A 15,706-nucleotide genomic window follows, 5' to 3' on the forward strand; every position below is an offset into this window, starting at 1 on the left:
CACAGTCATAAGGTATCCATTCACACAGTGGGATTGATGGTGTCAACATTCAACATGGTGGAGTATGCTCAGTTCCACTCGAGGCCTCTACAGCGTCTGATCCTTTCCAAATGGAATGGTTTTCATCAGACAATAAAAATGCAGACTATAGTCCTTCCTCTGGAAGTAAGGAGGTCATTAGCCTTGTGGCTACAGACATCCCATCTGGACAAAGGGAGACCCTTTTGGATATTAGATTGGGAAATTCTGACAACGGATGCCAGTCTTAAGATCTGGGGAGTAGTGTCAGGAAGAAGTTGCTTCCAAGAACAGTGGACCAAGGAAGAAAAGTTGCCTGCCAATAAATATATTGTAACTTCGGGCCATTTATATGGCACTCATTCAGGCAAAGGACATTCTTTAGGGGAAACCAGTTCAAATTTGCTCGGACAATGCAACAGCAGTAGCATACCTCAATCATCAAGGAGGAACTTGCAACCAAAAAGCAATGAAGGAGGTAAGCCGCATGTTAAGGTGGGCAAACTTCATCATTCAGCATTGTCTCCAGTGTTTATTTATAGATCTCGTGGCGTCCCGTCAGAACAACAAAGTTCCCGCGTACGGGTCAAGAACAAAGGATCCCAGAGTGACCTTTGTGGATGCCCTGTCAGTGAGATGGGACTTTCGTCTGGCCTATGTGTTTCCACCGATCGCCCTGTATTCCACCTTAATGAAGAAATTGTTATCCTGGCCTTCCAAGGGCCGGACATTTTTGTAGGAGATGCATCATTGGACGTAGTCCGTGCCTTAAGGTACTACGTGGATCTTACCAGTGCCATCAAAAAGACAGACACTCTTTGTTCTCTATGGATTTCACAAGAGAGGTTGGCCTGCTGACAAGCAGACACTGGCGAGGTGGCTTCGGATGACGATATCAGAAGCATATTCTCAAGCTGATCTCCCTATACCGGCTAATGTCTCTGCTCACTCTACTCGTAAGGTAGGTCTGTCATGAGCAGCACAACGTGGTGCTTCAGCTGATCAGATATGTAAGGCAGCCACATGGTCTTCCATTAACACATTCATTAGACATTATGCCTTTAATACCTTTGCCTCTCGGGACGCTGAATTCGGGCAAAGGATTCTCCTGTCCAATCAGGAGCGTCCCCACCACTAAATTTGCTATGGAACATACCAATGTTTATCCTGTGGATAACCTGTGGACCCTGCAGGAGAAATATATACGTTATGGTAAGAACTTACCGTTGATAACGGTATTTCTCCTAAGTCCACAGTATCCACAGGGATCCCACCCTGATGCACCTGAGTGAGGATCCCTTCACCTACTAACCTCTTCCTTCTTGTACGGAAGGGTGTGCATGTGTATTTTTCTCGCCTGATTAGGGCTCTCTATGATGCTCCTGCCTTGAGCTTTGGAAAACAATTGAATTGCCTGAGCCAGGAGGCGGGGATATAGGGGACTGTCCCATTGCATTCTGGGAGGCCGAAAGCTTTGATCGTTGGTTCCAATACACTGTCGCTACTTAATATCCCAATTTTTATACTGTGGACCTAAGAGAAATAGAGTTATCAACGGTAAGTCTACCATAACTACTATTTTTTTATCATTCTGCAGGAGATTTTATGTGTTAATGATAAATGTTACTTGTTATGTATTTTCAGAGCTTGATTGTTGCGCTCTCACAGTCTCGTGTTTGTCACATTGCGGTCTCTAGTTTTCCTTGATGTAACACCACTCTTTCCTCACAGGTTTCACGATCAGTGGAGGTTTGTGTTACAACGATTGGTGTTCCTGGCTGCATTCCTCATCTACTTGGAGAAAGAGGAACTGATAACCCGGGAGGCAGTCGCTGAGCTTTTTGGAAGTATGTATTCAGAGTGATGCTTTACCAGTGAGAAAACTGAAGGTTCCACAGGACAGCTCTTGTTGGGTTATACCAATGGACTGGTGGTCTTGCTTCATTTACCTTAATTGTTACTGTAATAGCACCAGCCAAGAAATATCCAAATTCATAAAATCCATGAGTGTGCAGGATCACACCTGGTTTATGCTTCAGGGATGTGCAGCTCGGAAACACTGAAACTTGAAAAGGTTTTATATACATTCAGATGTGATTTAGTCCTGTGCTGTGCAGTATATGTTTAGAAAAGTCTGGTTTTAGCACCGAAATCATCTTATCTGTACTTGTTTGGCTATGGATTGAAGACCCTGAATCATATATATATATATATATATATATATATATATATATATATATATATATATATATATATATATATATTATATTTACTCTGCCATTTAAAGGAAACTTAATCCATTTTTTAAATGTTCTTAGAAAATCCCACTGCACTCTTTAGACCTTCCAGTCTTCCTTTTTGGCAATGCCAGAACAAAAAGAGTGGACACTGGCTCCAGTCAGGGATTCCACTAGACCACCAGGGCATATAAGGCACAGGTTTTAAGAAGTTTCCTCTGTCTAAACGACTCTCATCTCGCTATCCTATCCTATCTCTTTCTTTTTCATCCACTAGGGGTCACTGGAGTACTCTTGGGATATGGACGGCGTAGCAGAACAAAGGCACTGAATATTTAAATTTAGAACTCTCCACCCCTCCATATCCCAGAGTACCTCAGTGTACGACCTCAGTGTTTTTTCGGTGCTCACAGCACTAACATCGGCTTGTGGGAGTTCCCACACTTGTGGAAGATTTTATTAATTTTTCATTTTTATTTTTACTTTTTACACTTCCCTTCCCAGTTTCTAGAAAAACATGGGTCCGGGATGGTGCCGCTGCAAGGCAGCGCATGGCGTGTCGGTCCTCACAAAGAGCACCCTCACAGCCACAGGCAGCCTACTGTCTCCTGCAAGCTGGACGGAGCTTACAGATAGAAGCCCCGTCGCAGCCATGAACTGAGAAGCTAGACGGAGCTTACAAATAGAAGCCCCGTCGCAGCCATGACTGGAGACATGATCAGATAAGGTAGGCTGGGGAACGGGACGGTCAGCGCAGGCTGCCGCCCGCTATGTGGGGTATTGTAATGCCGCTTCCGCCGCTCATACATCCGCCCGTCAGACGCCCCAGCCGCTCCATACGGCAGCCGCTCCGTCCGGCCATCCCAGCCGCTACGTCCGGCCGCCCAGCATGCCAGAACCGGCGCCGCTCCGTCCACCCGCAGACAGCGCTAAGAGTGACAACGGGCCGCCGCTCCGTCCGGCCGCCTAGCAACGGCCACCCGCAGACGCTCCGTCAGTCACCAGCAGAAGCAACGGAGCGCTCCTGGTGACCTCCGCTGCTCGGCAAAAGCCTCCCTGCAAGAATTCCCTGGCTTCCCGCTGAGACACAGCGTTACAGGGAGCACGGGGGGAAGGGGGGCGGTGGAATCTGGCGGATTACAGCGGCAAGGTGATGTAAAATATTCACTAGATAATAATGATGGTGAGGCATGTATTGTAACACTGGAGGCATGTATTGTAACATGCCCTGTGATTATTTAATGTCTGTTATTATCACTGTATAATAAGGCTATTGAGCCTATATTAATGATGGTGAGGCATGTATTGTAACACTGCAGGCATGTATTGTAACATGCCCTGTGATTATTACTGTATAATAGGCTATTTAGCCTATATTAATATTATCACTGTATAATACGCTATGAGCCTATATTAATGTCTGTGAAGAGCATATATATATTTATTCACACTAGAGCATGTGTTGTACCCTGCTTGTGATTATCATTGTATAATAGGCTATATTAACACTGAAACAATTGTTCTGTGATTATCAGGGTCAGCATGGCATTGGGGCCATTTTAACCATGCTTCCTGTTGTTTTACAGTTGTAATTCCGGAACATTCCTGCCATACATCTCTACGCCACCAGAGGCGCAGGGGTGTTAGTGGGAATTTTTGGTTCTGGTTTCACATAGGCTGCCCATGTGAACTGCTTTTCAGCCAGAAATAAATATATATTACACACCTTCAGATAATAACTTTACTAAGTCGTGCAGGTGTCTGTCCGTTGCCTATTGTGGTGTCTGTATGCATAGGGAGTAAGGCTCCAGCGCAGACTAAAAATACTTTTAAACGAGACATAAATCTACCACATGTTCACTATGTGTGTAGGCTTTCAGAATGCCAGATCCTATGTTAAACATTGGCAATTCAAATTAACTCCGCTCGACAAGAGCGGTAAGATCGACGGAAGTTATTCCGCAAGCTCTAATGAAGGAGTCTTTCCAAAGGTACAATTTTCCTTTGGGTACCAAGGTGTTAATTTAACTGGTCTTATAATTTAATGCAGTCGGATAATTCTATGTCACACCTCACATTAAACCAGCACAGATAGTGCGGGGTTTGGGCAATCATACATTGCTAATGACCAGTGAGTGAGTCAATGTCTCGAATTTACATAGACTAAGGAGACTCTAACATCTAATCCGTCGAATTTAATAAACAACAGATTTTCAATGAATTTCTTATTTAGAATATCTGACTAAGATTTAAGTCTATTTACCCGTTTCCACATCTAAGTGGGAGAATCCACCATTGGTGAATTCGTCTGTGTCAAACATTATAAACACCCAAGATACATTTGGCTCACTAGGCGCTCTATGTATGGAAACAATGACGATCACGTTTGACTTATCGTTAATACAAAGCGCCAGAGTATCTCTGTAAAGCTTCTGCTGACGGCTGTTACCTCGATTCTCGCTTTTTAGCGTCACTAGTTTCAGCACGACAAGGCCAGAAGTTGTTTAATAAATTTCAAAACGAAAGTCTTTAGAATCCAGTCTTTTCAAGGCTGTGGTACAAGTCAAGACTTGTAACACCAGGGCGCTAAAGTCAACAAGACAGTGGCTTGACGACCTCTTAGGCCATCTCGAATTTCCAATTGTTGAAGCGCGCCTTTACACATATGCCGGGTTTCCAAACATCCACTCATGGATATATCCGCTATTTAAAGGTTAAAATACTGCCTCTGTCGGACGAAATTAAGAGTTTTGGCAGGTTGCCATTCAGTCTCTGCTGTTTTCAGATGTTTTTATTTCCAGCCATGGTACACCAACAGAGTCAGGGTTACTTATTCCCCTCTGTTTGGCGTAACGAAACCAGAGGGCTCCGTCGCAGTCTCAATCAGCAAGTCACTTACTGCAGTTTGGAAAATGGAATTTCTGCGGTTAGTATTTGCATAATTGGAGCCACAAAATGGCACAATTGCGCTTGATCTTCAATACCCATTCCGGTTTGGTCACCGCATCACAGGTTCTAGAGTTTTGCAAAACGCCACAACCATTAACCATTTCATCTACCGTTTGGCTTCTTGTCAACGCCTCGGGTATTTACCAAAGTGATGTTGGTGATGATAGCTCATCTCAGAGCCCTGCCAGTGACAATCGTTCCATACTTAGACGATCTGCTCATAAGAACTCTGTCTCAACAGAGATTCTTCTTACTGGCGCTACTAACGTACACCATGGTGGCAGGTCAAGTTCAAAAAGCAATCGCATCTAATTCCGTCTCAACGACTTCAATTCCTAGGTATGATTATAAATACGGTAAATCAAAGACATTTACCTACTACACCAGCAAGAACAAATATACCAGCTAGTACAATTAGTGCAAAAGCCACGCACACTAGCGGTACATTGGTGTATTCGCCTATTAGGAACAATAATGTGTTTTCAAAGCGCGTTAGTTCGCTGGCCTTCTCTCGCGTTTCCCACAGGGGGGCGAGGGTGTATATACTCTGGACGAGAGTCTCAGAGGTTGAGGAGTTGTAGTTAAAAGCAGCGACAGGGGTTCTAAAACGGATCACGACAGATTGCTGTCTATAAATGTCCTGGAACTCCGTGCAATTTACAATGCACTACATGCTTTGCTTTCAGTCTGTCCAAGTACAGTCAGACAACGCAACGGGAGTTGCATATACATCAGGGAGGACCAAGAAGCCACATGGCAATACGGCAGGTAGCTTGAATCCTCAATTGCCCAGAACACCATTAGGTGATGTTGTCGCCAGGGTTCATTCCGGAAGTGAATATCTGTTAGACAGATGATCTCACCCGTCGGGATTTATATCCTGAAAACTGGGCATTCAATCCAGAGGTGTTTCATATGTGAGTCCACAGAAGGGGTTACCCTCAGGTATACATGATGGCATCTCGCCACAATTACAAACGCTCAGTATGTGTACAAAACGACAGATCACAAGGGCAGTGGCGGTGGAGGTTCTCACATTCGTGTGGTCATTCAGCATCGTGTATCTGGCTCCACCAGTTTCCGCTGCTCTCTCCGTTGCTAAAACGGATCATAAGACAGTTCGTCACAGTCATATTGGTGATATCTCATGGGTTTCGGAGAGCTTGCTTCTCGAATCTCCAAGGAATACTTGCACACGATCTTGGCCCGCTCATAATACGTCCAACCTGTTACAACAGGGACCGTTCTTTTACCCCTAGTTACCTATGTACCTATTACCTATGTACCGCGGCTGCGGTGGACGGGGTGGGGGTTCAGACCGCCCTCTTAAGAAAAGAAATAGGGCATTACAGTATCGGTTATACCAACCATGTTACGAGCTAGTAAGCCGCTTACGGCAGATCATTATTACAAAATTTGGTGTGCCTATATAGGTGGTGAAGCTCGGAAGTTTCCGACATCATCTTTCAAGTTACCCGTATTCTGTTATTTTACAAACGGGGTGGGATGGAGAACTGCGTTTATCTGCACTGAGGGTGCAGGTATCTGTGTGGTCAAGTTATTTTCAAAGACGTTTGACTCTATTGCGTCGGTACACACCTTTCTACAAGGTGTCATCAAAGTGCAGCCTCCATTTGTCCCACCTACAGTGCCAGGCGACTTGAGGTTGGGTTCAGATTTCTTACAGTTTTCATATTTGAACCCTTACAACAAATGGGGATTACGTTTCTCACTTGGAAAACGTTTTTCTTCTAGCCTTAGCTTCGGCAAGGGTTTTGGTTTTATATTTGGGTGCCTTGTATTCCAAGCCACCGTATTTGAGTTTTCTCATGACAAAGCAGAACTTCGGACGAATTCCGAAGTTCCAATAGTGGTTCCTGTGTTGACAGCACATTCTAGAATTCTAAATGTGGTACACGCATTACGCGTCTATATGTCCCGAACGTCTACAGTACGTAATACGGATACGTTGTTTGTTCTCTATGATGCTGCCAACTGGGGTTAGCCAGTTTCTCAGCAGACATTATCCAGTTGGATAAAAATGACTACAAGTCAGGCTTACTTTAAGGCTAAGTTACAGTCACCTACGTCAGTAATAGCTCATCCCACAGGTTCTGTGGGAATGTCAGGACCAGCTGGTCGTGGAGCGTCTACGACGCGGCTACATAGCTTTCAGTGCACACGTTTGTGCACGTTTACACGTTATGAAACGGTTGCGGCATCAGCATCTAGCTTTGGCCGCCTACTGTTACAAGTGCCAAACAGCTCTCCCGCCCACGAGGGAAGCTTTGGTACGTCCCAAGAGTACTCCAGTGACCCCTAGTGGATGAAAAAGAAAATAGGATTTTGGTACTTACCAGGTAAATCCTTTTCTTTGAATCCATAGGGGGCACTGGACGCCCACCCAGAGCAGTTTTACCTGGGTTGTTTTAAGCTCAGAGGAGCTTATGGTAACACATTTTACCTGGTTTGTATTAAGCTCAGAGGAGCTTATGGTAACACAGTTTCACCGATTGGTTCAAAGTATAAAGGTCTATCGGTTATGGTGTCAACTGTTTAGTTGACAGTAACGTTATGGGTCAACTTTGTTGTTGTCCGTTATGTTATAGGAATTCTCCATTGTCAACCTCTCTATATAGTTCCTGTTCGCTCAGTAAAAAACACTGAGGTCGTACACTGAGGTACTCTGGGATATGGAGGGGTGGAGAGTTCTAAATTTAAATATTCAGTGCCTTTGTTCTGCTACGCCGTCCATATCCCAAGAGTACTCCAGTGCCCCCTATGGATTCAAAGAAAAGGATTTACCTGGTAAGTACCAAAATCCTATTTTTGAAGGATCGTGCGAGATGCGAGACTCCTCCTCCAGTGGATTCTCATATCACACGTTTGGTAAAAACATCTACCTTACCTATCACAACCATTTCATCATTAAAGGAACCCACAGATAGACGAATTGAAAATTGCCTCAAGTCTATCTTTTCACTGACTGGTGCTGTAAATAGGCCTACAATAGCAGCCTCATGGGCAGCAAAAGCTATTGAATTTTGGTTGCAGGCAATAGAGGAGGAATTGCCTCTAGTTATATCAGAAGAGTGCAGAATATATTTGGATTGTATCAAGAAAGGGACGACTTACATAGGGGAAGCACTATCTGATGCTGGTGTGTTGGCAGCAAAAGCGTCAGCAACATCAATGCTTGCAAGACTCATTATTTGGTCACTCTCTTGGAAAGTGGATTTAGACTCCAAGAAAACTCTGGAAGTACTACCCTTTACAGGAGATGTTCTGTCAGGAGAAGAACTAAACAAAATAGTGGCATCCTTAGCAGCTGCCAAAACCGCTTTTCTCCCTTCAGCTTCTAACCACGGCCTAAGAGCATACATTTTCGTTCCTTTCGACCACCGTGAAAAACGAAAGAACAAGCGTTTCCTAGGCAATCAATTGCCGCAAAGTCTACTAAGCCCAAGACTAAGCAGCCATGGGCAGCAAAACAACCCCCAGCAAAACCTGATAAACCCACAGCCTGACAGGGGACCTCAGGGTGAGAGGCTGACTTCACTTCGCACAAGTCTGGATCAAGACCACTTCAGACGCTTGGGTGCAAGAGGTAGTCTCTCACGGGTACGCATCTCTTTCAAAGGACGTCACCTTCAGCAGTTTTTTCTCGCAAGCCTTCCATCAGACACAGAAAATTCTCTGATGCTACAAAAAGTAGTTTAATCACTCCACCAGTCAGGAGTAATAGATCCAGTTCCTCAGGCTCCGAAAGGAAGAGGCTATTATTTGTCCCTGTTCCTTGTACCAAAGCCAAATGGGACATACTGTACAGACCAATTCTCAATCTCAAATCTCTCAACAGATTTGTGAAAGTTTCCAAGTTTCGTATGGGAAACATATGCTCCATAGTTCTAGCAATAGAGCCTGGGGATTTCATGGTGTCATTGGACATACAAAATGTATATCTGCATATACCTATTGAGCTGTCGCATCAACAATACCTGAGGTTTGCTATCCTAAACCAACACAATCAGTTCCAGGCTGCCCTTTGGCCTGGCAACGGCACCCAGAATATTTACAAAAGTCATGGTAGCACACCTGCGTCGTCAGGTAATCGGGATACTTCCTTATCTGGACGACATACTGCTCCTGGCCAGTTCATAGGAAGTATTGCTCAGCAAATTACAAACAATGATAGCCTTCCTACAAAGTCACGGTTGGCTTGTCAACTGGAAAAAGTCCTCACTCATACTGTTCCAAAGGATGGTACATCTGGGAGCCCTCCTAGACTCTCAAAATCAACGACTGTTTCTGCCAATGAACAAAATATCAAAACTAAGTGAGAAAATACAGTGGTTCCTTCACCATCCTGAGGTGTCAGTTCACTCGGCCATGCAAATCCTCGGCCTGATGGTATCCTACATTCGATGTGGTAGAATTTGCCCAAATTCACTCTTGCGCATTCTAGCCAAAGAGAATGGCCAGCCTCATCAGATCAAATGGCAGATAATAACTCTAACTCCGGAGGTTCGCCTGTCCTTAACTTGGTGGCTCCACAGCAATCACCTAGACTGGGTCGCCCGTTCTGGATCCCAAATTGGGTGCTTCTCACTAAAGGTGGCAGCCTTCGCGGTTGGGAAGCTGTAACCGAGCAACACTCGTTTCAAGGGAGATGGCGCACGGCAGAGTCTCAGTTACCAGTCAGTGTACTGGAACTGAGGGCAGTGTACAAAGCGTTGACACTGGCACGCAGCATTCTCCAGGGCTGGCCTGTGCAAATTCAATCCAACAACACCACAATAGTGGCATATATCTATCACCAAGGTGGCACTTGCAGCAAAAGGGCAATGCAAGAGGTAGCCAAAATACTAAAGTGGGCTGAACGTCATCTTCCGGACAAATCAGCAGTGTTCATACCAGGCCTAATCAACTGGGAACCAAACTTCCTCAGTCATCAGAATGTGCACACGGGTGCATGGGCTCTCCACCCAGAAATGTTCCAACTACTAGTGGACAGGTGGGGCCGGCCAGACGTGGATCTGATGGGATCATGTCACCACCACAAGGTCCCAAGCAGCATTCGTGAGTGCTCTAACAGTACAATGAACCTTTCATCTACCATACATATTTACTCCAATATCCCTTCTGTCAAGGGTAATAAGGAATTAAAACAAAAAAGAGGAAGCCTCATTCTGATAGCCCTAGTGTGGCCCAGACGGCACTGGTTCTCCGACCTACAGAGTCTTTCAGTAGGGCAACCACTTCAACTTCCTCAGCGTCAGGACCTTCTATTTCAAGGGCCATGTCTACATCCAGACCTGAACCGTCTGTCTTTAACGGCGTGACTCTTGACTCATCTATTTTAAGAGCAAAAGAATTTTCAACCTCCTGTAATTTAAGCGATGCTTAAGGTATGCAAGCCTGCTTCAGCACGTGTGTGTGTGTGTGTGTGTGTGTGTGTGTATATATATATATATATATATATATATATATATATATATATATATATAAAATTATAGAATATGTCATACCTATTTCACATGGTGCGCTTCTAGTTGCTATGATACAACTATATTTAAAATACTAGCTTTTCTTCAAAGTGGATTGAATCTAGGTTTACGCCTTGCTTCTCTGAAAGTACACATTTCTGCCCTATCAGTATGGTTTCAAAGAAAAATTGCTATACTACTGGATATACGTACTTTTTTTTTCTCAAAGGGTCATATATGTACAACCTCTCATATGTACGGTACGGTATCTCCATGGGATCTCGCTGTAGTATTGGAGGAACTTCAAAGGCCCCCTTTTGAACCCTTCGAGTCAGTGGACCTCAAATGGTTGATGGCCAAGACAATATTTTTGCTGGCTATTGCTTCTGCTAGAAGGGTGTCAGACTTAGGAGCTCTCTACTGTCATCCACCTTTCCTGATTTCTCATCATATCTGGGCTGTTGTACGGACTAGGCCTGGGTACCTTCCTAAAGTTGTAGTTTTCACCTTAATCAGGAAATTGTAGTCATGGCATTTGTATCACTAGTTCTTTCAGCAAAAGAACGGTCTTTGGATGTAGTATGTGCCCTATGTATCTACATAGACCGAACCAGTTCTATCAGAAGATCCGACTCCATATTCATACTTTATGGATTTCACAAGCGTGGCTGGCCAGCTAACAAACAGACGCAAGCCAGATGGATTAGAATGGTTATTGCACAAGCATACAATGAAGCTGCTTTGCCTGTCCTAACGTCAAGTTTCTGCCCATCCTACTAGATCTGTAGGTTCCTCATGGGCGGCACAACATGGAGCGTCTCCTGAGCAGTTATGTAAGGCACTACGTGGTCTTCCTTTCACACGTTTCTATAACTCTAATCAGTATGAGATCCCTGCGGATGGGAACTCGGCAGTCAGGAGACCGCCGCCGAGCGCAGCATGTCCCTCGCGGGCTCTCTGCGCTTGCCATGCTTCGGGCCCGGTGGCGTCCTTAGGTTGCCACAGGTTTCTATTCCCCTCTGGGTGGTGGCGTGGACCACCACCCAAGAGGGGTAACCAGCCGGCAGTCAGGACTCCGACCGCCGGTATTTCAGCTGGTGTAGGGATTCCGGCGTCTGGATCCTGACCACCGGGATCCCAACAGGCGGTCAGTTGACTGCCTCCCTGGGAGAGGTGATCTCCAGAGACAGCAGTAGTTGGATTAGACTATTTTTTATTTGTGCCACCTTCTCTACTATCTGGTGAGACAGGCCTCTTCCTGCCAAGGCAAACACCAGCTCCCCCTGTCTGTCTCCAGATTGTAGAGTAGATGGCAGGGTCCCAATCAGCTGATAGTGAGGTATACAGTATCTTCTTAATCGGATAAACCAGTACCTCCGGAGAGGAACATCAGTGGGTATGTACCCGAAGGGCACTGAAGGGAATGTAGGGTATTCTGGTGGGCATCAAAACTGCATGTGGAGCTGTCCGATTTGCCAGGCTAGAGTAAGACCAAGGTGACTATATTTTGGTGTATTTCTGAAAGGCATTCTGCTCTTGTAAGTGAAATATTCCTACCACAGAGTATTACTTACAGTGGAGAAGTAGGTGGTGGGCCACCATCCATAATGTAACTACAGTATTGCAACCTTAACCAGAGAGGTCATGTTAAAGACGTACTGAGACCAAATGACCGACCCCACCAACCAGTCCTCCAAACCCATATTAAACAGAAACTTTACTTCTACACTCATACAAATTGATTCCCAGCATTGGAGAACACTCCCTGTTCACATTGCACCTGCAATCCATGCTTTCATATTCAGTGTTGTTGTCAATAAATATCAAACCCTCTTCAGCATATTGCTCTGCACTATACTATATATGATGACCACATAGATGGATGTGTAAAATTGGTTTCTGTATATAGGATCTAATTCAGAATCTGTTGTAGTTGTGTGAAAATTCACACAACTACAACTCTTTCCACGAACCCCACCAGCACAGGTCAAGACCGCCTGTAGTTTAAGTCCTTGCGCGTGTGCAGATGTGCTAAAATCGGCAAATAGCGATTTTTAGTACTTCTCCATAGCATGCTGAATCGGCCCCATAGTTTGCTGCTGCAAGAGCATTTTATTGATTGAAGTCAGTAACTTATGGTATATATGTGATATTCTTTACCTGAGTAACCAAAGCTGTTCTGAGAATTACAGTGCATCCGGAAAATATTCACAGCGCTTCACTTTTTCCACATTTTGTTATGTTACAGCCTTATTCCACAATGGAATAAATTCATTTTTCTCTGGCTGGGTCCACAGGATTATCCACAGGATAACATTGGGATATTGTCGAGCGACAGCGAAAATGGCACCAACACGGTCACGAGCTTTCTGGCCTCCCAGGATGCATTGGGGCCTCCACTATATAGTCCCGCCCACTGATTCAGTCAGATCAGTTTTTTGCTTGGTGCGGCAGGAAGCCGCATGGTCACAGGGCTGCTGTGAAAGCAGCCTCAAGTTTTCATTACTTTATTTTTATAGACTTACTGTTTTTGTTTGAGCGACTTCTCTTAACAGCGTCTTAAACGTGTATTAGAAAGAGTCGCTCCAACAACTCCCCACCGGGTCGCAACAACGCTTACCTTCGCGGTACAGTGCTGTCTCGACGGGCGTCTGTGTCGGATGTTCTAGCAGGTCCAGCAGACGTTACCAGGCTGTGGCCGGAGCATGGGGAGACAGTGAGTATATGGACTTCCTCTTACTAGAGGGGTCAGGACACAGCTACGCTGATTTGGTGGAGACTACAAACAGCGTGTTGATGCGCCGAACATCTCGAGTGTGACAGCGCTACGCTCCGGGGATCATAGGCGCCAGGACTAGGTGAGGCCGCGATCCTGGGAGTTTAAGTCAACAGGGGGTTTCAGACGCTCTCCTGGCCGTCCCTCCTCCGAGTTCATGGCCAGTTCCCGCGGGTCTCTCGTTTCATGAACTGAATAACCTCACTTCCGGCTCAGACGCTACCACGAGGGTACTCGGTCGCAGCTTAGACGCTGCGGTTGTGTACACTGGATATAAACCCGCCCAGACCGAGTCGCAGGCCTTTAGTGTCTGCATGCACGTGGAGTCGCTCAGCGTCCGTGTCCGTTGGTGAGCGTCCGTGTCCGTTATCAGTTACCAAGAGCGGCAGTGTACACCAGTAGCGTCTGAATCCACTCAGCGTCTTTCGAGCGTCTTTGCTTGGATATGGAAGTGTGGTGAGTCTCCCTGTATCCCGCTCCCTGGAGGCAGGGTATACAGTACTAAAAATTCCTTCTACTTCTTAGTGTGCACTGTTAATTTTTAGTACCTATTGCATATGAGACCTGTATATTACTGTGTTTTCTGCATGTTATGTTGAAAAAGAACCAGTTAAACAGAAGTACAAATTTCCTACTTATGTATAAGTTATTATGGAGGTTGTATTCTCATATGACAATGTCTAATGCTTTAACATGTGACTGACTGCTAGTATGTGTGCTGACTTTTCTGTGTAATGTCAGTCCTGTTCTGACCCTCAAATCAGGTGCACTGTGGTCAGATTGATTTCACCTCTATATACTGATTATAGGGTGTGGTTCAGTCACAAAATTGTGTAGTCAATATCAGAAAAAATGTCTGTGAGCGGCAAAAGTGATGAGGAGAATTTGTCAAGCACTCCTACAGCCCTAACATGCTTATCTTGTAAGTCAGGGGTAATTGATATGATTCAATTGGTCACTTATGAGGGTTTGTGTGCAAACTGTTTCGCTTTTCAGCGAAGTAAAAAACAGGTGTTAGTTCAACCTCCAGTAGAGCCACCATGGAATATGTTCGCAAAGACTCTGTCTTCAATAGCGGACAGGTTAGCTCCAGTAGCACCACCTCAGGGGTTAGGTTACACTATGAACCCATACATGCAGCTCCCTTCCTATGGTTTGGTTCCAGTAGCCTCTACAAGCAACCAAGGGGTAGGTAAGACTAAGACAGATACGTCTGTATGGCAGACTACACAAGAGGATACATCGGATGATGATGCGGAAACAATAGATTCAACTCCGTATGATGATCAGTCGCAGAGCTTTAGTTCAGATGATGTAGCTGAACTCATTAATGCAGTAAAGGCTGTGCTTTCTCTGGAAGAACCAGCCAAGACAGCGTTAAAAGCAAAAGCACCTGTATTCAAACGAACAAAGTCAGTGAAAGCTGAATTTCCAGCGTCAGAGGAGTTGACGGAAATGATGGATGAGTCTTGGGCAGCGCCCGGTAAAAAGTATAAGATTCCTAGGAGATGGGATTCTTATTATCCATTTCCTGCTGGAGATTGTTCGAAGAGAGAAGTTCCTCCAAAAGTAGATGCACATGTTCTGCGACTCGTGCACAAATCTGCTTTGCCACTGTCATCTACCTCTTTGAATGATGTCACAGACAGGAGGGTAGAGAGCCTATTGAAAAATATTTTTTCTCTTGTGGGTGCAGTGGTAAGACCTGCTATGGCTTCGGCCTGGGTAGCAAAGGCAATGGGCGAATGGATAGAGGAACTAGAGAATGACATCCCCTCTCCTACTAGGGAGCAAGAGGATCGTCTTTGCCGTTTAAGACAATCTGCCCAGTATTTAGAAGAAGCAGCCATTGATGTAGGCACTGTTGCTTCTAAAGCTTCAGCCCTGGCAGTAGTCGCTCGCAGAGCAGTCTGGCTACGGACCTGGAAGGCAGATGCGGAGTCCTAGAAGGAATTGGAAGCATTGCCTTTCATGGGTAATATATTATTTGGAAAACCTTGATCGGATATCCTAGAGTCAGAGGCTGAATCGAAGAAGGTCAGATTTCCGGCTACCTACAACCCTAAGTCCAAGGGTTTAAAATTTCGCTCATTTCGCTGGCAAAGCAAAGCGAAAGGTAAAGAGGAGCCTAAACAACCCCAGTTTAAAACCAGGGGTAAGAAGCAGTGGGCTAGCAAAAAGCCAGCTTCCAAACCTGAACAAAAGCCCTCAGCCTGAAGAGACGGGCCTCCGCCTGGAGG

The 15,706-nt window shown here is 45.2% G+C and overlaps 1 protein-coding gene across 1 annotated transcript in view; it reads left to right on the top strand.

Annotated features, from left to right (window-relative positions):
- TSN (translin) overlaps positions 1–15,706 on the top strand; it is a 105,849-nt gene that overhangs the window by 75,549 nt on the left and 14,594 nt on the right. The window contains exon 4 of the mRNA XM_063934036.1: positions 1,750–1,865. Within this exon, the coding sequence (XP_063790106.1) occupies positions 1,750–1,865 (116 nt within the window). The remainder of the gene's footprint in view (positions 1–1,749; positions 1,866–15,706) is intronic.

This window comes from Pseudophryne corroboree, chromosome 7, assembly GCF_028390025.1.
Source record: "Pseudophryne corroboree isolate aPseCor3 chromosome 7, aPseCor3.hap2, whole genome shotgun sequence".
NCBI lineage: Eukaryota > Metazoa > Chordata > Amphibia > Anura > Myobatrachidae > Pseudophryne > Pseudophryne corroboree.